The sequence below is a fragment of the Ranitomeya imitator genome, chromosome 3 (assembly GCF_032444005.1).
Source record: "Ranitomeya imitator isolate aRanImi1 chromosome 3, aRanImi1.pri, whole genome shotgun sequence".
NCBI classification, from domain to species: domain Eukaryota; kingdom Metazoa; phylum Chordata; class Amphibia; order Anura; family Dendrobatidae; genus Ranitomeya; species Ranitomeya imitator.
Genome location: NC_091284.1, coordinates 174,792,098 through 174,817,028, shown reverse-complemented (window position 1 = coordinate 174,817,028; position 24,931 = coordinate 174,792,098). Strand labels below are relative to the sequence as shown.

Below are 24,931 nucleotides of genomic sequence, written 5' to 3'. Positions count from 1 at the left end.
CTAAAAATAATGCCACTCCTTATTTACACTGCATGTAGACACACACTGATAAAACATTACTCGGTTGGTGCATAATCGTGTAAATTGTCCAATCTCAGGAGACAAATCAGTCTGCTCTAGTAGCCACTTCTGATGACATTTTTACTGGATCATTGGTAGTAGTGTGATATTGAATATCAAATTAAAAAGCTTGTAACGTAAATTTACTTGAAACTCAAGTTACAGCAAAATCCATCCCAAACTGTTCCAAAGACGTTAAATATTACACAAGGTGAACCTGACTGTGCACACATAGGCCGGCAGTGAGGTGACCCTTTGATCAATTGGGAAATCACTGTAGGTTTTATAAATACATCAATGGCCTGTACACATCCACAGTTCATACAGCCTTGTATTAGACCACAGGTAACATGCTATACCACCTGAGGACCTTACTCAGTGCTGCCTGGGGACAAAGCAACAGACTCCTTGTTCGTAATTTACAGTAAGTTACTATGACATTTTTGTGATTGTAGTGGACCTTCTTTTTTCCAATATTTCATTCAATCTACATATTAATGTAATTAAAAAAAAATAAAGTATCGGCAGCATTGCAAAGATAAAAGCTGAGAACGGTGTGAGCCTTTTTTCACCCACAACACTACATTCTGTGCTTGAGAAACGCTTCATTGTGGATTCTAGGTGAACAAAGATCCATACGGTTTTCACCTTTTATCTTTGGATTGCTGCCTCTAATTTTTCACTTTGTAGACGGTTTCATCTGGCTAATAAACTCGGAAAACGTTTTGCACCCATTTCTGTAGATTATGTGGCTGCTTTTTTGGTTTTCTGTATTAACCCCTGTTCCCGGCAAGGCTGTTTGCCCCTTCATGACCAAGCCAAATTGTACAATTCTGACCAGTGTCAAAGGTAATAACTGTGGAACACTTCAACGGATCCCACTGATTCTGATATTGTACTTCATGATAGTGGTAAAATTTCTTCGATATGACTTGTGTTTATTTGTGGGAAAAAAAAGGAAATTTGGTTAAAATTTGTAAAATTTAGCAATTTTCAAACTTTTAATTTGTATGCCGTTAGATTAGAGAGCTATGTCACACTAAATAATTAATTAAAAAACATTTTCCACATGTCTACTTTACATGAGTACAATTTTTTAAACTTTTTTTTTTGTTAGGAAGTTATAAGGGTTAAAAGTGATTTATCATTTCTTCAACAAAATTTACAAAACTGTTTTTTTTAGGGACCACATTACTTTTGAAGTGATTTTCAAATGCCCAAAAGTGACACCACCCTAAAAACTACACCCCTCAAGGTGCTCAAAACCACATTTAAAGTTCATTAACCCTTCAGTTGCTTCACAGTAGTTTTTTGAATGTGGAAGGTAAAAATGAGCATTTAACTTTTATTCACAAAAAGGAAAAAATAGACCCCAAATTTGTTGTACAATTTCTCATGAGCATGCTGATACACCCCATATGTGGAAGAAACCACTGTTTGGGCACATGGCAGGGCTCGGAAGGGAAGAAGCGCGATTTGACTTTTAGAATGCAAAATTTGCTGTAATAATTAGCAGATGCCACGCCGCATTTTGAGAGCCCCTGATGTGCCTAAACAGTGAAACGCTCCACAAGTGACACCAATTTGGAAAGCAGACAACTCAGGGAACTTATCTAGATGTGTAGTGAGCGCATTCAACCCCCATATGCTTTTCAGAAGTTTATAAAATTGAGCTGTGAAAATAAAAAAAATAAAATTTTTCCCACAAAAGAGTTTTTTTAGCCCAAAATTTTGCATTTTCATAAGGGTAACAGGAGAAATTGCACCATATAATATGTTGTCCTTTTTATCTTGCGTACGCCGATACTCCATATGTGGGGAGAAACTACTATTTGGCTGCACAGCACAGCTCAGAAAGGAAGGACCGACATTTTGGAACTCAGACTTAAGGTACCGTCACATTAAGCGACGCTACAGCAATATAGACAACGATGCCGATCGCTGCAGCGTCGCTGTTTAGTCGTTGTGTGGTCGCTGGAGAGCTGTCACACAGACAGCTCTCCAGCGACCAACGATGCCGAAGTCCCCGGGTAACCAGGGTAAACATCGGGTTACTAAGCGCAGGGCCGCGCTTAGTAACCCGATGTTTACCCTGGTTACCATTGTAAATGTTAAAAAAAAACCACTACATACTTACATTCCGGTGTCTGTCACGTCCCCCGGCGTCAGCTTCCCTGCACTGTGTAAGCTCCGGCCGTAAAGCAGAGCGGTGACGTCACCGCTGTGCTCTGCTTTACGGCCGGCCAGCCGGTGCTGACACAGTGCAGGGATGCTGACGCCGGGGGACGCAACAGACACCGGAATGTAAGTATGTAGTGTTTTGTTTTTTTACATTTACAATGGTAACCAGGGTAAATATCGGGTTACTAAGCGCGGCCCTGCGCTTAGTAACCCGATGTTTACCCTGGTTACCAGTGAACACATCGCTGGATCGGCGTCACACACGCCGATTCAGCGATGTCAGCGGGTGATCCAGCGACGAAATAAAGTTCTGGCCTTCTAGCTCCGACCAGCGATGTCACAGCAGGATCCTGATCGCTGCTGCGTGTCAAACACAACGATATCGCTATCCAGGACGCTGCAACGTCACGGATCGCTATCGTTATCGTTCTAAAGTTACTCAGTGTCAAGGTACCTTTAGATGGAATTGTGTGCAGTTGTCATGTCGTGTTTGGAGAGCCCCTGGTGTGCCTAAACAGTGTAAAATCCCAAGAAATGACCACATTTTCAAAACTAGACTTCTCAAGGAATGCATCTAGATGTGTGGCGAGCACCTTGAACCCCAAGGTGGTTCACAGAATTTTACAACGTTACTTTTTTTTCCCACAAAACTGTTGTTTTAAACCCAATTTTTTTCACTTTCACAAGGATAGCAGGAGAAAATGGACCCCAAAATGTGTTGTGCAATTTCTCCTGAGTATCCCATACCTGGTCAAAAACTACTTTTGAGGCACAGTGCAAAGTTCAGAAGGGAAAAAATACCATATTGGAGTTCAGATTTTGCTGAGATAGTTTGAGGGTGCCATGTCACATAGGCAGAGCCCCTGAGGTGTCAGAACAGAAGAGTCTCCCCCATACATGACCTCATTTTACAAACTACACTCCCCAATGAATTCATCTAGGGGTGCAGTGATCATCTGTTCCTCACAGATTTTTATACCATTGAGTGGTGAAGAAATAATAGCTACATTTTCACGACTAAAATGTTGTTTATCACCAAGTTTTAATTTTTCTAAGGGCTAATAGCAAAAAATGGACGTTTGTTGTAAAAATTTCACCGGAGTGCGCCTACATGTAAACGGTAAACACTTTTCAATCACAGTACAAGGCTTAGAAGGGAAGGAGCACCATATTATAGTGCAGATTTTACTGTTATGGTTTGCGGCTGGCATGACACACTGGGAGAGCCCCTGAGGTGCCAAAGCAGCAGAACTCCTCAGAATTAACCGCATTTTGCAAAATAAACCTCTTGGTGAATTAATCTATGGGTTCAGTGATCATATCGACACCACAGTTGTGTTACAGAATTTTATACCATTGTGCTGTGAAGAAAAAAAAAATTAGCCCCAGATTTTACATTTTCACACTGAGAAATGGGTAAAAATGGCATCAAAATTTGTCCCCCAATTTCTTCTGAATGTAGAAATACCACATATGTGGCTGTACAGTACTGCTTAGCCATACAGAGAGAGAGAGACTCGGGAGTGACAGAACGATATTTGCCTCTTGGCGCTCAGATTTTTCTTGAATAGTTTACAGACTCCATATACATAATACAGGCCCCATATAGTATAATACACCCCATATAGTATAATGCACACCCCGTATAGTATACTGCAGCCCCCATATAATATAATGGAGCTCCTGTATTGTATAATACACACTCCATGTAGTATAATAAAGCCCACATATGTATAATGCAGCCCCATGTTGTATAATGCAGCCCCTTATATCATAATGCAGTTCCATATGTTATAGATCATGGCACCTTCTTTTTGGGATTACTGAGCATGATGGCTTCTTAAAGTAAACCTGTCAGCAGGATTGTGCACAGTAACCTACACACACTGTAAGGTCGGCGCTGTTATACTGATTAAAATGATACCTTGGTTGATGAAATCCGTCTTGTGGTTGTTGTTTAATCTTTATTTGCAGTTTTCAGTTAATGAGATTTTCATGCTCCAGGGCGGCCTGAGGGGGGTCTTCATGTGGTGCTTTGCTTAGCCATTCATACGGATGGCTTATGATGACAGGTCACTGATCTCTCACTGATCTGCCCCTTATTTTCCATACTGCATTGAATATTGTGTGGAAAACAAAATGAATATTTATCATGCAGGCACTGGTGGCGGTGCCCTGTGGCATGATACAATGGCTAATATGCAAATATTAATTTATGATTTAGTCATATAGTATTATGTGGAGAAAAAGAAATTACCTTGCTGCAATGCAGGCGCCGGCGTGATGAATGTTAATTTTTTCCACACAATTTTCTATGTAGTATGAAAATTAAGGGGCAGGTCAGTGAGGGATCAGTGACCTGTCAGCAGTCTTCAGTAGAGTTGAGCGACCTTGACCTTTTTAGAGTCGAGCCGGGTTTCGCGAAACCCGACTATCTCAAAAGTCGGGTCGAGTGAAATCGGCCGATTATGACGTAAAGTCGGGATCGACCGAAACACGAAACCCAATGCAAGTCAATGGGGCAGCATAGTCGGCAGTGAGTGGGGGCCAGGAAAACACCTAGAGTGCCCATTTTAATGTCAAAACCATCCATTCTTCTTAATGAAGCTTGTCAAGCGTAATTTACCTTATAATAATTGGAAGGCATTTGAAATTGGGGGTCATTTGGCTAAAGTTGTGGTGGGTAGGGCTGGTTCAAGTAATTAGTGGGCCCAGGAAATCTGGACCACGTCACGGCAGTGGAGCAGGGAGAGGTAAGTATTTCAACTTTGCAAGTGCTGTGAACCTGAGCAAGCAGGGGGGGCCCACTCGTTGGCATTGGCACTGGCACAGGGCCCCTCAAAGTACAGCGGTGTGTTTGCACGGCGGGGGCGCCTCCCACCGGCAGCAACACTTTTGCGTACTATGAGAGGCCCTGTGCCAGTGACGTCGCCAACTAGTATTCCTCCCACCACCTGATGAAGGAACCTGCACTTTCATCTGCACCTTCCTCTTTGTCCCCGTGTAAGGTGCTATGGTATGCGGGAAGAGCAACCTGACTTTCAGCAGGGTCACAATGTTGTTGTGTAGCGTGCACGGGGAATGTTGCGTTATGGGTCAATGTACCAGCAGACTCATCTATCACTGGCTGGGCAATGGGCAGGATGAGGAGGAAACACAGATATAGGCCCAAAGAATAAAGTTGGCTAAATGCAGTTCAAAATTGGTAACACAGGAATAACCAGGGGGCATTGCAGTGGAGGACAACTGGAATGAGAGGCTGACACAGAGAGTAGGCCCAAATCAGTAAGTAGTCGAAATGCAGTTCAAAATTGGCAACCGTAGTAAACAGGCGGCGCAGCTTTGTTCAGTGGAGGAGAACAGCAAGGAGTGGCAGACACCGATAGTAGGCCCCAACCCAACTAGTAGGCCAAATGCAGTCTAACATTAACAACTACTTAACGAGCGCCTGAAAACGGAATTTCAGGACAGGAAACCAGGAGAACAGCAAGGAGCGGCAGACACTGTTAGTAGGCCCCAAACCAACTAGTACGCCAAATGCAGTTGTTCCATTTAACCACAATTTAACGAGAGCCTGAAGATAGAAGCTCAGGAAAGGCAACCTGGAGAACACCTTGGAGTGGAACACACCATGTCTCTCCACCCCATACCCATTTTGTAGGCCTAATGCAGTGTAGTTTTCTACAACTACTAAACGAGAGTCGGAAGACCGAAGCAATGGCAAGGAAACCTGGGGAACACCTTGGAGTGTAACACACCATCTCTCTCCACCCCATAGCCAATTTGGAGGCCTAATGCAGTGTAGTTTCCAACAACTACTAAACGAGAGCATTAAGATCGAAGCTCTGGAAAGGCAACCTGGAGAACACCTTGGAGTGTAACACACCATCTCTCTCCACCCGATACCCATTTTGTAGGCCTAATGCAGTGTAGTTTTCTACAACTACTGAACGAGAGTCGGAAGACCGAAGCAATGGCAAGGAAACCTGGGGAACACCTTGGAGTGTAACACACCATCTCTCTCCACCCGATACCCATTTTGTAGGCCTAATGCAGTGTAGTTTTCTACAACTACTGAACGAGAGTCGGAAGACCGAAGCAATGGCAAGGAAACCTGGGGAACACCTTGGAGTGTAACACACCATCTCTCTCCACCCGATACCCATTTTGTAGGCCTAATGCAGTGTAGTTTTCTACAACTACTAAACGAGAGTCGGAAGACCGAAGCAATGGCAAGGCAACCTGGGGAACACCTTGGAGTGTAACACACCATCTCTCTCCACCCGATACCCATTTTGTAGGCCTAATGCAGTGTAGTTTTCTACAACTACTAAACGAGAGTCGGAAGATCGAAGCAATGGCGAGGAAACCTGGAGAACACCTTGGAGTGTAACACACCATCTCTCTCCACCCCATACCCATTTTGTAGGCCTAATGCAGCCTACTTTCCGACAACTACTAAACGAGAGCATGAAGATCGAAGCTCAGGAAAGGCAACCTGGGGAACACCTTGGAGTGTAACACACCCTCTCTCTACACCATGGAAGGGCTTATTCTTAGGAAGGAAGGCTGTCGGAAAGAAGCAGGGCGCGTCCGAGGGTGATTATATTCTTATTAGGTATATACTCACCCTCGGACGCGCCCTGCTTCTTTATTTGTAATGAATGTTTATTTGCAATGTGGTTTTGACTTACTCTATTTTTTTGGTAAATAATGATTTTATTATTTTCATTGTTTTGCATCTTCTTGGCAATAATATAAAGAAGACGCGACAGGACAACACTCGGTGGATGCCATATCTGTGTTTTAAATTGAAAAAAACTTTCAGTTAACTACTTGCAGGAGAAAGTTATTGTAGCTGGTGGCCATTTTTAGTACTGTACCAGATTTTTGTTGTATGTGTTTGTTTTTAATGTTAAAATGTCTGCATTTGAGATCTCTCCAGTATTTTCTTTTTTATAAGCAAAATACTTATTTTTATATTTTCTGATGTTGGTTCAAGGGGTACACGGGCAGCAGTAGACAGGTCAGTGGAGGCCTAGTGGAAGGAGGGACCGCAGACAGGCTTCGAAGCCCTAACATAATAAATTGGCCTGGCTGTAGGCAATTTACAATTGGTTCCAGGGGAACACGGGCGGCAGTAGACAGGTCAGTGGAGGCCTAGTGGAAGGAGGGACCGCAGACAGGCTTCGAAGCCCTAACATAATAAATTGGGCTGGCTGTAGGCAATTTAAAATTGGTTCCAGGGGAACCCGGGCAGCAGTAGACAGGTCAGTGGAGGCCTAGTGGAAGGAGGGACCGCAGACAGGCTTCGAAGCCCTAACATAATAAATTGGGCTGGCTGTAGGCAATTTAAAATTGGTTCCAGGGGAACCCGGGCAGCAGTAGACAGGTCAGTGGAGGCCTAGTGGAAGGAGGGACCGCAGACAGGCTTCGAAGCCCTAACATAATAAATTGGCCTGGCTGTAGGCAATTTACAATTGGTTCCAGGGGAACACGGGCGGCAGTAGACAGGTCAGTGGAGGCCTAGTGGAAGGAGGGACCGCAGACAGGCTTCGAAGCCCTAACATAATAAATTGGGCTGGCTGTAGGCAATTTAAAATTGGTTCCAGGGGAACCCGGGCAGCAGTAGACAGGTCAGTGGAGGCCTAGTGGAAGGAGGGAACGCAGACAGGCTTCGAAGCCCTAACATAATAAATTGGGCTGGCTGTAGGCAATTTAAAATTGGTTCCAGGGGAACCCTGGCAGCAGTAGACAGGTCAGTGGAGGCTTAGTGGAAGGAGGGACCGCAGACAGGCTTCGAAGCCCTAACATAATAAATTGGGCTGGCTGTAGGCAATTTAAAATTGGTTCCAGGGGAACCCGGGCAGCAGTAGACAGGTCAGTGGAGGCCTAGTGGAAGGAGGGACCGCAGACAGGCTTCGAAGCCCTAACATAATAAATTGGGCTGGCTGTAGGCAATTTAAAATTGGTTCCAGGGGAACCCGGGCAGCAGTAGACAGGTCAGTGGAGGCCTAGTGGAAGGAGGGACCGCAGACAGGCTTCGAAGCCCTAACATAATAAATTGGCCTGGCTGTAGGCAATTTACAATTGGTTCCAGGGGAACACGGGCGGCAGTAGACAGGTCAGTGGAGGCCTAGTGGAAGGAGGGACCGCAGACAGGCTTCGAAGCCCTAACATAATAAATTGGGCTGGCTGTAGGCAATTTAAAATTGGTTCCAGGGGAACCCGGGCAGCAGTAGACAGGTCAGTGGAGGCCTAGTGGAAGGAGGGACCGCAGACAGGCTTCGAAGCCCTAACATAATAAATTGGGCTGGCTGTAGACAATTTAAAATTGGTTCCAGGGGAACCCTGGCAGCAGTAGACAGGTCAGTGGAGGCCTAGTGGAAGGAGGGACCGCAGACAGGCTTCGAAGCCCTAACATAATAAATTGGGCTGGCTGTAGGCAATTTAAAATTGGTTCCAGGGGAACACGGGCAGCAGTAGACAGGTCAGTGGAGGCCTAGTGGAAGGAGTGACCGCAGACAGGCTTCGAAGGCCTAACATAATAAATTGGGCTGGCTGTAGGCAATTTAAAATTGGTTCCAGGGGAACACGGGCAGCAGTAGACAGGTCAGTGGAGGCCTAGTGGAAGGAGTGACCGCAGACAGGCTTCGAAGGCCTAACATAAGAAAAATGTCAATACAATGGTATTGACAGTGCCAGGCATTGAAGGATGTCAGCGCATAGACTAAACATTGGTGGAGCTATGAGAGAAAATTTTGCAAGTGGTAGAGCACTGTTTGACCTGGGGGGGGGGACTGTCTTGTGGCCGGCGGTACAGGCCCAGGGCCCCTCATATTACAACGGTGTGTCTGACGTTGGGTGCGCACCACCACCGCCAGACACTTTATTGTACTATGAGGGACCTAGTGGCAGTGCCGTCGACCAAAAGCGGGCACACCCACCTCTTCAGACAAACAGTACTCTCACGGGTGCTGGCGCTAAGTGGCGATACCACGGCCCCGTGTGGGGACTTTGGCCATTTAGGGAGGTGTTAACATGTCGGATGCTGGACAATCAGGTGCTGCAAATTACGAGATTGGAAAAGTCGTTCAGAATAGTCCACAGGCAAGACCTTTACATAGGAAAGCTAGGTGTCAGCCGGGCAAGGTGGGGCAAAAGATTTCGAAATCCAGTTGTGGTTCATTTTAATGAAGGTTAGATCATCTACATTTTGGGTAGCCAGACGAGTCCTTTTTTCTGTTAGTATTGAACCTGCAGCACTGAATACTCTTTCTGATAGGACACTAGCTGCCGGGCATGCAAGCTCCTGCAATGCATATTCTGCCAATTCTGGCCAGGTGTCTAATTTTGATGCCCAGTAATCAAATGGGAATGACGGTTGAGGGAGAACGTCGATAAGGGATGAAAAATAGTTAGTAACCATACTGGACAAATGTTGTCTCCTGTCACTTTGAATTGATGCTGCAGTACCTGTCCTGTCTGCGGTCATAGCAAAATCACTCCACAACCTGGTCAGAAAACCCCTCTGGCCAACGACACTTCTGATTTCTGCCCCTCTAACACCTCTGGTCTGCTGGCCCCTGCAGCTCGTGTTAGAACGATCACGGGCGCTGTGTGCAGGGAATGCCAGAAGCAAACGGTCAACAAGAGTTGATTGTTTGGTTGCTAATATTAGTTCCAAGTTCTCATGTGGCATTATATTTTGCAATTTGCCTTTATAGCGAGGATCAAGGAGGCAGGCCAACCAGTAATCGTCATCGTTCATCATTTTTGTTATGCGTGTGTCCCTTTTGAGGATACATAAGGCATAATCCGCCATGTGGGCCAAAGTTCCAGTTCTCAAATCTGTGGTTGTGCTTGGTTGAGGGGCAGTTTCAGGCAAATCCACGTCACTTGTGTCCCTCCAAAAACCAGAACCCGGCCTTGCCGCGCCAACAATTTCCACTGGCCCCGGAAAAGCTTCCTCATTAAAAATATAATCATCCCCATCATCCTCCTCGTCCTCCTCCTCCTCTTCGCCCGCTACCTCGTCCTGTACACTGCCCTGGCCAGACAATGGCTGACTGTCATCAAGGCTTTCCTCTTCCTCAGCTGCAGATGCCTGATCCTTTATGTGCGTCAAACTTTGCATCAGCAGACGCATTAGGGGGATGCTCATGCTTATTATGGCGTTTTCTGCACTAACCAGCCGTGTGCATTCCTCAAAACACTGAAGGACTTGACACATGTCTTGAATCTTCGACCACTGCACACCTGACAACTCCATGTCTGCCATCCTACTGCCTGCCCGTGTATGTGTATCCTCCCACAAAAACATAACAGCCCGCCTCTGTTCACACAGTCTCTGAAGCATGTGCAGTGTTGAGTTCCACCTTGTTGCAACGTCTATGATTAGGCGATGCTGGGGAAGGTTCAAAGAACGCTGATAGGTCTGCATACGGCTGGAGTGTACGGGCGAACGGCGGATATGTGAGCAAAGTCCACGCACTTTGAGGAGCAGGTCGGATAACCCCGGATAACTTTTCAGGAAGCACTGCACCACCAGGTTTAAGGTGTGAGCCAGGCAAGGAATGTGTTTCAGTTGGGAAATGGAGATGGCAGCCATGAAATTCCTTCCGTTATCACTCACTACCTTGCCTGCCTCAAGATCTACAGTGCCCAGCCACGACTCCGTTTCTTTCTGCAACAACTCGGACAGAACTTCAGCGGTGTGTCTGTTGTCGCCCAAACACTTCACAGCCAATACAGCCTGCTGACGTTTGCCAGTAGCTGCCCCATAATGGGAGACCTGGTGTGCAACAGTGGCAGCTGCGGATGGAGTGGTTGTGCGACTGCGGTCTGTGGACGAGGTCTCGCTTCTGCAGGAGGACGAGGAGCAGGAGGAGGAGGAGGGGGTGCGAATGGCTACAGCCAACTGTTTCCTAGACCGTGGGCTAGGCAGAACTGTCCCAAACTTGCTGTCCCCTGTGGACCTTGCATCCACCACATTTACCCAGTGTGCCGTGATGGACACGTAACGTCCCTGGCCATGCCTACTGGTCCATGCATCTGTTGTCAGGTGCACCTTTGTGCTCACAGATTGCCTGAGTGCATGGACGATGCGCTCTTTAACATGCTGGTGGAGGGCTGGGATGGCTTTTCTGGAAAAAAAGTGTCGACTGGGTAGCTCGTAGCGTGGTACAGCGTAGTCCATCAGGGCTTTGAAAGCTTCGCTTTCAACTAACCGGTAGGGCATCATCTCTAACGAGATTAGTCTAGCTATGTGGGCGTTCAAACCCTGTGTACGCGGATGCGAGGCTAAGTACTTCCTTTTTCTAACCATAGTCTCATGTAGGGTGAGCTGGACTGGAAAGCTGGAGATCGTGGAACTAGCGGGGGTGCCGGTGGACATGGCAGACTGAGAGACGGTGGGAGATGGTATTGTTGCCGCCGGTGCCCTAGATGCAGTGTTTCCTACTACGAAACTGGTGATTCCCTGACCCTGACTTCTTTGGCCTGGCAAAGAAACCTGCACAGATACTGCAGGTGGTGCAGAAAATGGTGGCCCTACACTGCCGGAAGGGATGTTGCGTTGATGAATAGCTTCATTGGCCGAGGGTGCTACAACCTTAACCCCTTCATGACCAGGGGATTTTTCGTTTTTCCGTGTTCGTTTTTCGCTCCCCTCCTTCCCAGAGCCATAACTTTTTTATTTTTCCGTCAATTTGGCCATGTGAGGGCTTATTTTTTGCGGGACGAGTTGTACTTTTGAACGACATCATTGGTTTTAGCATGTCGTGTACTAGAAAACGGGAAAAAAATTCCAAGTGCGGTGAAATTGCAAAAAAAGTGCAATCCCACATTGGTTTTTTGTTTGGCTTTTTTGCTAGGTTCACTAAATGCTAAAAATGACCTGCCATTATGATTCTCCAGGTCATTACGAGTTCATAGACACCAAACATGACTAGGTTATTTTTTATCTAAGTGGTGAAAAAAAATTCCAAACTTTGCTAAAAAAAAAAAAAAAAAAATTGCGCCATTTTCCGATACTCGTAGCGTCTCCATTTTTCGTGATCTGGGGTCGGTTGAGGGCTTATTTTTTGCGTGCCGAGATGACGTTTTTAATGATAGCATTTCGGTGCAGATACGTTCTTTTGATCGCCCGTTATTGCATTTTAATGCAATGTCGCGGCGACCAAAAAAACGTAATTCTGGCGTTTCGAGTTTTTTTCCCGCTACGCTGTTTAGCGATCAGGTTAATACTTTTTTTTATTTGATAGATCGGGCAATTCTGAGCGCGGCGATACCAAATATGCGTAGATTTGATATTTTTTTTATTGATTTATTTTGATTGGGGCGAAAGGGGGGTGATTTAAACTTTTATGTTTTTTTTATTTTTTTCACATTTTTTTAAACTTTTTTTTTTAACTTTTGCCATGCTTCAATAGCCTCCATGAGAGGCTAGAAGCAGGCACAAGCCGATCGGCTCTGCTACATAGCAGCGATCTGCTGATCGCTGCTATGTAGCAGAATTGCACGTGTGCTGTGAGCGCCGACCACAGGGTGGCGCTCACAGCGACGGGCAATCAGTAACCATAGAGGTCTCAAGGACCTCTATGGCTACAATGGAGACGCATCGCCGACCCCCGGACATGTGACGGGGGTCGGCGATGACGTCATTTCCGGCCGCCCGGCCGGAAGCGGTAGTTAAATGCCGCTGTCTGCGTTTGACAGCGGCATTTAACTAGTTAATAGGTGCGGGCAGATCGCGATTCTGCCCGCGCCTATTACGGGCACATGTCAGCTGTTCAAAACAGCTGACATGTCCCGGCTTTGGTGCGGGCTCACCGCGGAGCCCTGCATCAAAGCAGGGGAGCCGGCATCGGACGGTATAGTACGTCCGATGCCGGTAAGGGGTTAAGGGACGTTTGGTAGTTAGTCCAAGCTTGCAAATGCATGGTGGTTAAATGTCTATGCATGCAACTTGTATTGAGACTTTTCAGATTCTGCCCTCTGCTTAAGGTAGTTGAACATTTTTGACAGATGACTTTGCGCTGATCAATTGGATGTTGTTTAAAAAAATGCCAGACTGCACTCTTTCTAGCATCGGATACCTTTTCAGGCATTGCAGACTGAGCTTTAACCGGATGGCCACGCTGTCCTCCAACAGGTTTTGACTTTGCCACGCGTTTTGGGCAAGATACGGGCCCGGCAGATGGAACCTGTTGCGATGTTGATGCCTGCTGCGGCCCCTCCTCCTCCGCTTCAGAACTGCTGCCGCCTGCACCCTGTTCCCCCAATGGCTGCCAATCGGGGTCAAGAACTGGGTCATCTATTACCTCTTCTTGTAGCTCGTGTGCAACTTCGTCTGTGTCACCTTGTCGGTCGGTGGTATAGCGTTCGTGATGGGGCAACATAGTCTCATCAGGGTCTGATTCTTGATCAGCACCCTGCGAGGGCAATGTTGTGGTCTGAGTCAAAGGACCAGCATAGTAGTCTGGCTGTGGCTGTGCATCAGTGCACTCCATGTCAGATTCAACTTGTAATGGGCATGGACTGTTAACTGCTTCACTTTCTAAGCCAGGGACGGTATGTGTAAAGAGCTCCATGGAGTAACCCGTTGTGTCGCCTGCTGCATTCTTCTCTGTTGTTGTTTTTGCTGAAGAGGACAAGGAAGCGACTTGTCCCTGACCGTGAACATCCACTAACGACGCGCTGCTTTTACTTTTACCAGTTTCACGAGAGGAGGCAAAAGAGCTAGAGGCTGAGTCAGCAAGATAAGCCAAAACTTGCTCTTGCTGCTCCGGCTTTAAAAGCGGTTTTCCTACTCCCAGAAAAGGGAGCGTTCGAGGCCTTGTGTAGCCAGACGACGAACCTGGCTCCACAGCTCCAGACTTAGATGCAATATTTTTTTTCCCACGATCACCTGATGCTCCACCACTACCACTACCCTCATTACCAGCTGACAATGAACGTCCCCGGCCACGACCTCTTCCACCAGACTTCCTCATTGTTTTAAAAACGTTACCAAACTAACGGTATTTGTTGCTGTCACACAACTTACACGGTGAGCTATAACTTCAAGGGAACCTGTCACCCCGTTTTTTGAGATTGAGCTATAAATACTGTTAAATAGGGCCTGCGCTGTGTGTTCCTATAGTGTATGTAGTGTACCCCGATTCCCTATGTATGCTGAGAAATAACTTACCAAAGTCGCCGTTTTCGCCTGTCAATCAGGCTGGTCAGGTCGGGAGGGCGTGGTGACATCGCTGGTTCTTCCTCAGCTTTACGTTGGTGGCGTAGTGGCGTAGTGGTGAAGACACAGCGCGCGATCTGCGCTGTCATGCCTTTCGTCGGTGGGGGCGGCCATCTTCCTGGGGCCGCGCGTGCGCAGATCGAGTGCTCTGCTGCACGGGGCTTCAGGAAAATGGCCGCGGGATGCCGCGCGTGCGCATTAGAGATCGCGGCGGCCATTTTCCCAAAGCCGAGTTTGCATCTCGGCTTTGGGAAAATGGCCGCCGCGATCTCTAATGCACACGCGCGGCATCCCGCGGCCATTTTCCTGAAGCCCCGTGCAGCAGAGCACTCGATCTGCGCACGCGCGGCCCCAGGAAGATGGCCGCCCCCACCGATGCAAGGGATTACAGCGCAGATCGCGCGCTGCTTGTTCACCACTACGCCACCAACGTAAAGCTGAGGAAGAACCACCGATGTCACCACGCCCTCCCGACCTGACCAGCCTGATTGACAGGCGAAAACGGCGACTTTGGTAAGTTATTTCTCAGCATACATGGGGAATCGGGGTACACTACATACACTATAGGAACACACAGCGCAGGCCCTATTTAACAGTATTTATAGCTCAATCTCAAAAAACGGGGTGACAGGTTCCCTTTCAGTATGATTTAGCTACCCCTTTACAGGTGAGTGAGACCACAACGAAAATCAGGCACAATGTTACACACTCTGTTGTTGGTGGCAACAAATGAGAGAGATGCCACACACGCAGGACTGTCACTGAAGCACAAATGTAAATATTAATCTCCCACTGATTTGATTTTTTTTTTTTTTTCAGGGAGACTTTAGGAAAAAAAAATAATAGAATAAAATGATTTTTTCAGGAAGAATTTAGAAACCAAATATAATAAAATGATTTTTTCTGGGAGAATTTAGAAAACAAATAAAACAAAAAAAGGCTTTCTATGGCCCACTGAGTGAGAGATGACGCACACAGGAGTCAGGAGTGGCACACAAGCCCAGAGGCCAATATTTATCTCCCACTGATTGATGTAGTGATTTTTTCAGGTAGATTTTGGAACCCAAATCAAGCTAAAAAAATAATAGGCTTTCTATGGCCCACAATTGGAGAGAGAGAGAGAGAGATGGCACACCCAGGAGTCAAGACTGGCACACAAGCAGAAAGGGCAATATTAATCTCCCACTGATTTGATTTTTTATTTTTTTTTTTCAGGGAGACTTTAGAAAAAAAAATACAAAAAAATGAATTTTTCAGGAAGAATTTAGAAACAAAATAAAATAAAATGATTGTTTCAGGGAGAATTTAGAAAACAAATAAAAAAAAAATAGGCTTTGTAGGGCCCACTGAGTGAGAGAGGACGCACACAGGAGTCAGGAGTGGCACACAAGCCCAGAGGCCAATATTTATCTCCCACTGATTGATTTAGTGATTTTTTCAGGTAGATTTTGGAACCCAAATCAAGCAAAAAAATTAATAGGCTTTCTATGGCCCACAATTGGAGAGAGAGAGATGGCACACCCAGGAGTCAAGACTGGCACACAAGCAGAAAGGGCAATATTAATCTCCCACTGATTTGATTTTTTTTTTTTTTTTCAGGGAGACTTTAGAAAAAAAAAAAAAAAAAAATGATTTTTTCAGGAATAATTTAGAAACCAAATAAAACAAAAAATAGGCTTTCTAGGGCCCACTGAGTGAGAGAGGACGCACACAGGAGTCAGGAGTGGCACACAAGCCCAGAGGCCAATATTTATCTCCCACTGATTGATTTATTGATTTTTTCAGGTAGAATTTAGAACCCAAATCAACCAAAAAAATAAATAGGCTTTCTATGGCCCACTATTTGTGAGAGAGATGGCACGCTCAGGACTGGCACACAAGCCCAGAGGCCAATATTAATCTCCCACTTTTTTTTTTTTTTTCCAGGGAAAATTTATAAACCCAATAAAAAAAATAATAAATAGGCTTTCTATGGCCCACTATCTGAGAGAGAGAGATGGCACACTTAGGACTGGCACACAAGCCCAAAGGCCAATATTAATCTCCCACTGATGGATTTATTGATTTTTTCAGGTAGATTTTGGAACCCAAATCAAGCAAAAAAATAAATAGGCTTTCTATGGCCCACTGAGAGATGGCACACACAGGAGTAAGGAGTGGCACACAAGCCCTGAGGCCAATATTTTTCTCCCACTGATTGATGTAGTGATTTTTTCAGGTAGATTTTAGAACCCAAATCAAGCAAAAAAATAAATAGGCTTTCTATGGCCCACTGAGTGAGAGATGACACAGACAGGGATGGCACTCTAGCAGAAATGCCAATCTTAATCTCCCACAAAAAAAAAAAAAAAAAAAGGAACTGTCCTTCAATTACTATCTCCCTGCAGTAATCTCAGCCAGGTATGGCAGGCAGCAATAAGGAGTGGACTGATGCACAAATTAAATAAAAAGTGTGTACAAACAAACAAGATAGCTGTGCAGAAAGGAAGGAACAAGAGGATTTGTGCTTTGAAAAAAGCAGTTGGTTTGCACAGCGGCGTACACACAGCAATGCAGCTATCAGGGAGCCTTCTAGGGCAGCCCAATGAGCTACAGCGCTGAGGTAAAAGAAAAAAAAAAAATGTAGCTTCCACTGTCCCTGCACACCGAAGGTGGTGTTGGGCAGTGGAAATCGCTACAGCACAAGCGGTTTGGTGGTTAATGGACCCTGCCTAACGCTATCCCTGCTTCTGACGAAGCGGCAGCAACCTCTCCCTAGGCTCAGATCAGCAGCAGTAACATGGCGGTCGGCGGGAACGCCCCTTTATAGCCCCTGTGACGCCGCGGACAGCAAGCCAATCACTGCAATGCCCTTCTCTAAGATGGTGGGGACCAGGACCTATGTCATCACGCTGCCCACACTCTGCGTTTACCTTCATTGGCTGAGAAATGGCGCTTTTCGCGTCATTGAAACGCGACTTTGGCGCGAAAGTCGCGTACCGCATGGCCGACCCCGCACAGGGGTCGGATCGGGTTTCATGAAACCCGACTTTGTCAAAAGTCGGCGACTTTTGAAAATGTTCGACCCGTTTCGCTCAACCCTAGTCTTCAGTATGAATAGCTAATCAGAGCACCACATGAAGACCCCCCACAGGCCACCCCGCAGCACGAGCACATCATTAACACAAAACTGAAGATAAAGATTAATCCACAATCACAAGACGGATTTCATCAAGCAAAGTATCATTTTATTCAGTGTAACGGCGCCGACCTGACACTGTCTGTTGTTTACTGAGTACAATCCTGCTGACAGGTTCGCTTTAAAGAAAAACTAACTTATTTCATGCAATAAATGCAATTTAATTATTTAAAAATTGTACAATGTGATTTTCTGAGTGTATTTTTAGATTCTGTCTCCTACAGTTGAAGTGTACCTATGATAAAAATTACAGACCTCTCCATACTTTGCAGGTGGGAAAACTTGCAAAATTGGCAGTGTATCAAATACTTATTGTCCCCACTCTATATACAGTATATGTGTATATACAGTATATATAGTGACTTGTTGAAAGTATTTACCCCCTTGTATTTTTACCTATTTTGTTACATGACAACTGGGGTTTAAATATTTTTGTTATCTGATTTGTGTGTGATGCATCAGCACTAAATTGTGTAAGTTCATGAAATGAGGTGAGAAAAATGTAGGCATAAATTAAATTTATGGGATCAAATAACTAACAATTGGCATGTGCATATGTATTCACCCATTTTGCAATGTAGCCCTGAAAAATGTTTGGTGCAAGCAATTATCTTCATAAGTCACATGCTTAGTGAAAGGAAGCTCACCTGTGTGCAACCTAAGGGTCACATGTCTGTCAATATACACATCCTTTCTGAAAGGTCACAGAGGCTGCCACAGCATTAAGCAAGAGACACCACTAACCAAACAACACCATGAAGACCATGGAGATCTCCAAACAAGTCAGGGACAAAGTTGTTGAGAAGTACAAGTCAGGGTTATAAAAAAAAAATCAATATATCTGATGATGTCCAAAAGCACTTTCAAATTCCTTATGATCAAATTGAAAGAAAATGGTACCACAACAAACCTGCCAAGAGATGGCTGCTCATCAAACGCTTAGCCCGGGTAAGGAGGGCATTTATCAGAAAGGCAGTGCAGGGACCAAAGGTAACCCTGAAGGAGCTGCAGAGTACCCAAGCTGAGACTGGAGTGTCTGGCCATACGATCACAATAAGCCGTAAACTCCATAGAGTTGGTCAGGGTTGGCGTTAGGGGCAGGCACACCAGGCAGCTTCCTAGGGCCCCCTCTCCTCCAGGGGCCCCAGCCAGTGGCATGCCACTAATAACGGCATACCACGCAGCCGCTATGGGACCCATGAGTAAGAGGGGCCCAACACAGCTCCGCCATAGTGCATTCAACTTATCGGTATAATAGATGCAGATACAGTTGGAAGCAGTGATGGAGGAGAGAGGGTCAGATGACGCTCCCTATCCCATCATTCCCCCTCTGCTTGTGACTCAGTGTGTGCCAGCAGTGGAGCTGATGAGATGCTCTGCAGAAGCCAGAGCAGCGGGGGAACAAGGAGGAGAGGTAAGTATTGTGTGTGTATATGCATTATAGTGTGTATGCATTATAGTGTGTGGGGGGCTGCACTATACTGTTTGTGGGGGCTACATTATACTCTGTGTGGGGGCTGCACTATACTGTGTCTGCGTGTGGGCTGCATTATACTGTGTGTGGGCTGCATTGTACTGTGTGTGGGGGGACTGCATTAAACTGTGTGTGGGGGAGCTGCACTATACTGTGTGGAGGTTGTATTACACTTGTGTAGTGGGGCTGCACTATACTGTGTGTGGGGGGCTGCATTATAATGTATGTGTGGGGCTGCATTATACTGTGTGGGGGCTGCACTATACTGTGTGAGGGGGGCTTCACTATACAGTGTGTGGTGGGGCTGTACTATACTGTGTGGGGGAGGCTGCAATATACTGTGTGTGGGTGAGGGCTGCATTATACTGTGTGGGGGGCTGCATTATACTGTGTGTGGGGAGGATGCATTATACTGTGTATGTGGGGTTGCTGCATTATACTGTGTGTTTGGGGCTGAACTATACTGTGTGTGTTTGTGAGGGGGGCTGAGTTATACTGTGTGGGGGGCTGCCTTATACTATGTGTATGGAGCTGCATTATACTCTGAGGGGGGGCTGTATTATACCCTGAGGGGGGCTGCATTATACTCTGAGGGGCCTGAATTATACTGTGAGGGGGATGCATTATACTCTATCAAGGACCATGGTCAGTCCATTATACTATATGTACTATATAGGACCTGCATTATACTGTACTGATGACTATCTGTACCCATCATTCTTCCTAAGCTGGAGTAAAGAGGCTGGGAAACAAGTGTTGAACTACTTTAATATTGTCGATCACACTCATTTAACAGCCTGAACTCACCGCATGTAAATACAAAATAAATGTTTCTGTATGATGGTGCAATATGTGAGCATTTGGGGCCCCACTTTGAACTTTTGCCCAGGTCCCCACTTTGTCTAAAACTGGCCCTGGAGGTGGCCTTAATGGAAGAGTGGGCAGAAAAAAGCCTTTACTTACACACAAAAATTGTAAGGCTTTATTTGAGTTTGCCAAAAGTCATGTGGGGGACTCCCCAAATGCATGGAGGAAGGTAATGTGGTCAGATGAGAACAAAATTTCACTTTTTGTCCACCAAGATAAATGCTATGTCTGGCCCCAAACCAACACAGCTCATCACCCCAAGAACACCAAATTTTCCCCCAATAGCAGGCAGTTAAGGAACTGTCATTACAAAACAAACAGAATCATTGTCTATGCCTGGTGAAAGAAAACATGCTACAATGCCTACATCTTGTAATGTCACCCAACTTGCCATCCCTAACCTTACATGGGCAGCATGGTGGCTCAGTGGTTAGCACTGTTGCTTTCCAGCACTAGGGTCCTGGGTCCAAATCCCACCAAGGACAACATCTACAAGGAGTTTGTATGTTCTCCATGTGTTTCCTTCCACACTCCAAAGACATACTGAAAGGGAATTTAGATTGTGAGCCCCAATGGACCCTGTGGTGATAATGTCAGTAAAGTGTGAGTATGATATAAGCAAAGCATAATAAATAATAATTACTTATTCTCTGTTTTCACCATTAATATTTAGATATAACAGTTTACCTTATCCAGTAATTTTGATTAGCTTATCCTTCAAATTTTCCTTCAATATTTCTGCGATGGAGATTCCAATTCAGATGTAAAAAGAATGCTACGCTCAATTAGTTTTATTTTGTTGCAGTTTATTTCATTTTCAGGCACACAGCTTGGCCACATGTATTTTGGGAATACTGCATCTTGTTTATGTTCCTTTTTGTAATTATTATTATTTTGTTTAACGGCCTTCAGCTCAATCTTGTGTAAACCTAGATGGGTCCACCAGGGTCTCATCTGCCATTATCTTGATAGTATCAAGCTATTGAATTGCTGTTCTTCCTCTTCGCCTTGTTCCTTCTATTGTTCCGACACCGTTTTTTTCTGCAGTTATCATTGCCAGAATAATAGACCTAATGTTCGTTTTACTGGAAATGTCCAGATTTAGTCCATCTTAATTCCCCAATTCCGAGTAAGTCTAGTCCTGTTCAGTCCATCTTGGCTTTGATCTTCCCTTTTGACCAAGCAATTTCAACACCAAAATGTCCTCATGGCTTTGATCCTGGCATGTCATGAGCATTGATCATACTCAGGTAGACCATCGGCTCTTTCCCAGTAGCTTGTTGAGTGCCTTCTATCCTAGGGGATGTATCTTCCAGTACTATCTAGAATTCCATTAGTTGTACTAGCCATCAAATTTTCTTAGCATAATACAGAAGTAGAATGCCAGGCCTTTCTTCCATGCAGTAATGTGGTGCCCGTGAAGGAGCCACACTAAATCAGCATTGTATGTTGTCAATGCGAATGCTCCCGATGCTGGCTCTGGGCAGTGTTCTTAGTCTGGCACTTATGTTGAAAACTGCCCATAGTGCCCATGTAATGCAAACCGAATAGTTTTATAAATCCATATAATACAACTCTTCATGTAAACTTTCATAAAAAGAATATTAAAGAGAAGATTCAGTAACCTAAATATTATGTGAAAGTTGTCCAAGCCCACCGATATAATAACTCTTCCCTGCCATGTGATGTTGGGAATGAAAGGGTTTGGACTGTTTTAATTTCTTCACCTTTTATTATACAATCATTATTACTCAGCTTTCCCCATACTTTAGATAACATGTGGACTTTCAGCTTAGTCGAGCTTTCATGTGTATAGGAACTAGTTAAGGTGTAAGTAATTGCTTTATTTAATATAATGTTCATAGTAAATATCTCATATGACTAGATGAATACCTTCTTGTTTTTCATAAACTTATTTCCTCCAAGTCAAACTTAAATAACATAATTTGTCATGTGTCATGTAAGTGAACACAATGTCACTGTGTCAGCAATGTGCAATCCTGCTTTATCTTCATCTTGAGACTATAGTAACAGAAAATCCAGGCTCCTTGCCAAACACTAGCACAGAGCACGCCGGGTTTTAATAGTCATTCAATTTCGAAAGGCTTAAAAAGGAGCTTTTACCAAATTTTCACTGTTGTACTGGACATACAATGCAATAACAGCTGCAGAGTGAAATAAAATGTTTTGTTTTATAAATTCACATTTCCGTTACAGAGATATTAGCAAACAAAGTATTTGATACTTAATAAGTTAACTTTTGTTAAGTCCAAGTCGGTGTTATCAGATCCAGGTATTTTCTTCTTATTTCAGGCAGCAACTCTAAGGCATCCGTCACACTAGCAGTATTTGGTCAGTATTTTACATCAGGATTTGTAAGCCAAAACCAGGAGTGGAACAAATAGAGGAAAAGTATAATAGAAACATAAAATAGAAGTATAATAGAAACATATGCACCACTTCTGTATTTATCACCCACTCCTGGTTTTGGCTTACAAATACTGATGTAAAATACTGACCAAATACTGCTAGTGTGACGGCAGCCTAAGGGAAAAAGAACACACCCCCAACATAGCTCAGGGCAGGTTTCTCAATGTGTGCGATGTATGACAGACAGCCTGATCTCTTAGTCTAAAGGTACCTTCACACATAACAAATTCGTTAATGATATCGTTGCTTTTTGTGACGTAATAATGATATCGTTAACAAAATCGTTATGCGTGACAGCGACCAACAATCAGGTCCCTGCTGGGAGATCGTTGGTCGCTGGGAGTGATCAGGACCTTTTTTTGGTCGCTGATCACCCGCTGTCATCGCTGGATCGGCGTTTGTGACGCCGATCCAGCGATGTGTTCACTGGTAACCAGGGTAAATATCGGGTTACTAAGCGCAAGGCCGCGCTTAATAACCCGATATTTACCCTGGTCACCATTGTAAAAGTAAAAAAAAAAAAACAGTGCATACTCACATTCCGATGTCTGTCACGTCCCCCGGCGTCCACTGTGAGCGCCGGCCGGCCGTAAAGCAGAGTACAGCGGTGACGTCATGTGCCCTGCTTTACGACCGGCCGGCGCTCACCGGCGGGGACTTCGGCATCGTTGAAGACAGTTTCAACGATGCCGAAGTCTTTTCCCTGATCGTTGGTCGCTGGGAAAGCTGTCTGTGTGACAGCTCCCCAGCAACCACACAACGACTTACCAACGATCACGGCCAGGTTGTATCGCTGGTCGTGATCGTTGGTAAGTCGTTCAGTGTAACGGTACCTTAACCTCGTTCATGATTAGAAATCATGGATGATCAAAACCATTCAGATAAGGTCCTTGTTGGGGGAGGAGCAGTATAGCTGAGTTTAGCTGTTTCAACTTAAAAATGTTTCAATCAGTTCTCCTCCTCTGCTGTGCTGCTTCTCTCCCAAACTGCCTGTTCAGAGATGTGTCAATAATCGCACTAATGTCTATTCTGCAAAGGCAACTTGTAATCACTCTGAAGTGAGATCAAAGAAGAGTATCATTTCATCTCACATAGGAGTAACCCAGAACAGACTTCTCTTGTGTGAGACATAATGACAGCCTGCTCTCAATGCAAAGCGATTACAAGTTGCTTGAGCACAGTAGACATAAGTGTCATTAAATCTCTAAAGAATACTTTTCTAAGTTATTTTTGTTCTTTTTTTCTGCTGTATTGCTGCCTGTTTATGATTGGTCAGCATCATACAGGAGGAAGAAGTGCACACCCCCAGTAAAAACTACCATATATACTAGTGTATAAGTTGAGATTTTCAGCACATTTGCTTATACACGAGTCATGGTCCCAGAAAGCCGGCGGGGGAGGGGGAGCAGCGGCAGGAGCCAGGAACTGTGACATCATACTCACCCTCCTCGTGCGGTCCTGCACATCTCTGCATCTCCGTTGTCCAGCGCCGGCAGTTCTCCTCTCCTCTGCTCAGCAGTCACGTGGTACCGCTCATTAAGGTAATGAATATATATACGCGTCTCCATTCCCATAGGCGTGGAGCACATATTCATTACCTTAATGAGCGGTACCACGTGACCGTTGAGCAGAGGAGAGGAGAGCTGCCGGTGCTGGACAACGGAGATGCAGGGACGTGCACGACTGCGCGAGGAGGGTGAGGAGGACGAGGGAGGATGCAGAGCCATGCATACAAGGGGGAGGACTGGGAGGACACTACGCCAAGCATAGTAGGGGGAGGACACTGAGCCATGCATACAACTAGGAGACCGGGGGAGCCACACATAGCTGAACAGGGATGAGGGGACTATGCATACCTGGCTTATACTCGAGTCAATAACTTACCCAGTTTTCCGTGGCAAAATTAGGTGCCTCGGCTTATACTCGAGTCGGCTTATACTCGAGTATATACAGTATCTAATAGCATCCACTGGGACTTAACAAAAATTTACTCATTTGGTGTCAAATGCTTTGATTGTGATTGTTAATATTTCTGCAACAGAGAGGGGAAAAAATTCTCTGCAACCACTATTACAATCTTTGTCCAGTTCAACATGAAAAATTTGATGAAAGGTCCTTTTAATACTCATTCACACAATTTACAATAGTGCAAGTGCGGACAATGATATAATTACAGCTACATTATATAATTCAAGTTTGGACAGCTTTCTGACATATATTTGAATACTTCTCTTTATTTAGACCCGTCTGCTTGCTGCCACTAGATGAAAACATTATTGTTTATATCATGAGATTAAAAACTTAATAGACCCCCACCGGTCTGGTGGGTGATTATCTAAATGTATTCAGTTTACAAATTCCTCTATGACCTAAATGAATTAGCGAATTAGCAGCAGAATGAATGTTCCTCGTGGCCTGATATTCCGCTACAGTTAATTTGTGTAGGCAACATTTCTCAGTCTGGAGTCCATGATGTTTAATTTACCATGAGACTTCATTG

General features: G+C 45.1%; 1 protein-coding gene across 1 annotated transcript in view; it reads left to right on the top strand.

The window, feature by feature from the left end:
- Positions 1 to 374: 374 nt before the first annotated feature.
- The window catches only part of OTC (ornithine transcarbamylase), a 69,159-nt gene continuing 44,602 nt past the window's right edge, over positions 375 to 24,931 (top strand). The window contains exon 1 of the mRNA XM_069761619.1: positions 375 to 484. Within this exon, the coding sequence (XP_069617720.1) occupies positions 411 to 484 (74 nt within the window). The 5' untranslated portion in view covers positions 375 to 410. The remainder of the gene's footprint in view (positions 485 to 24,931) is intronic.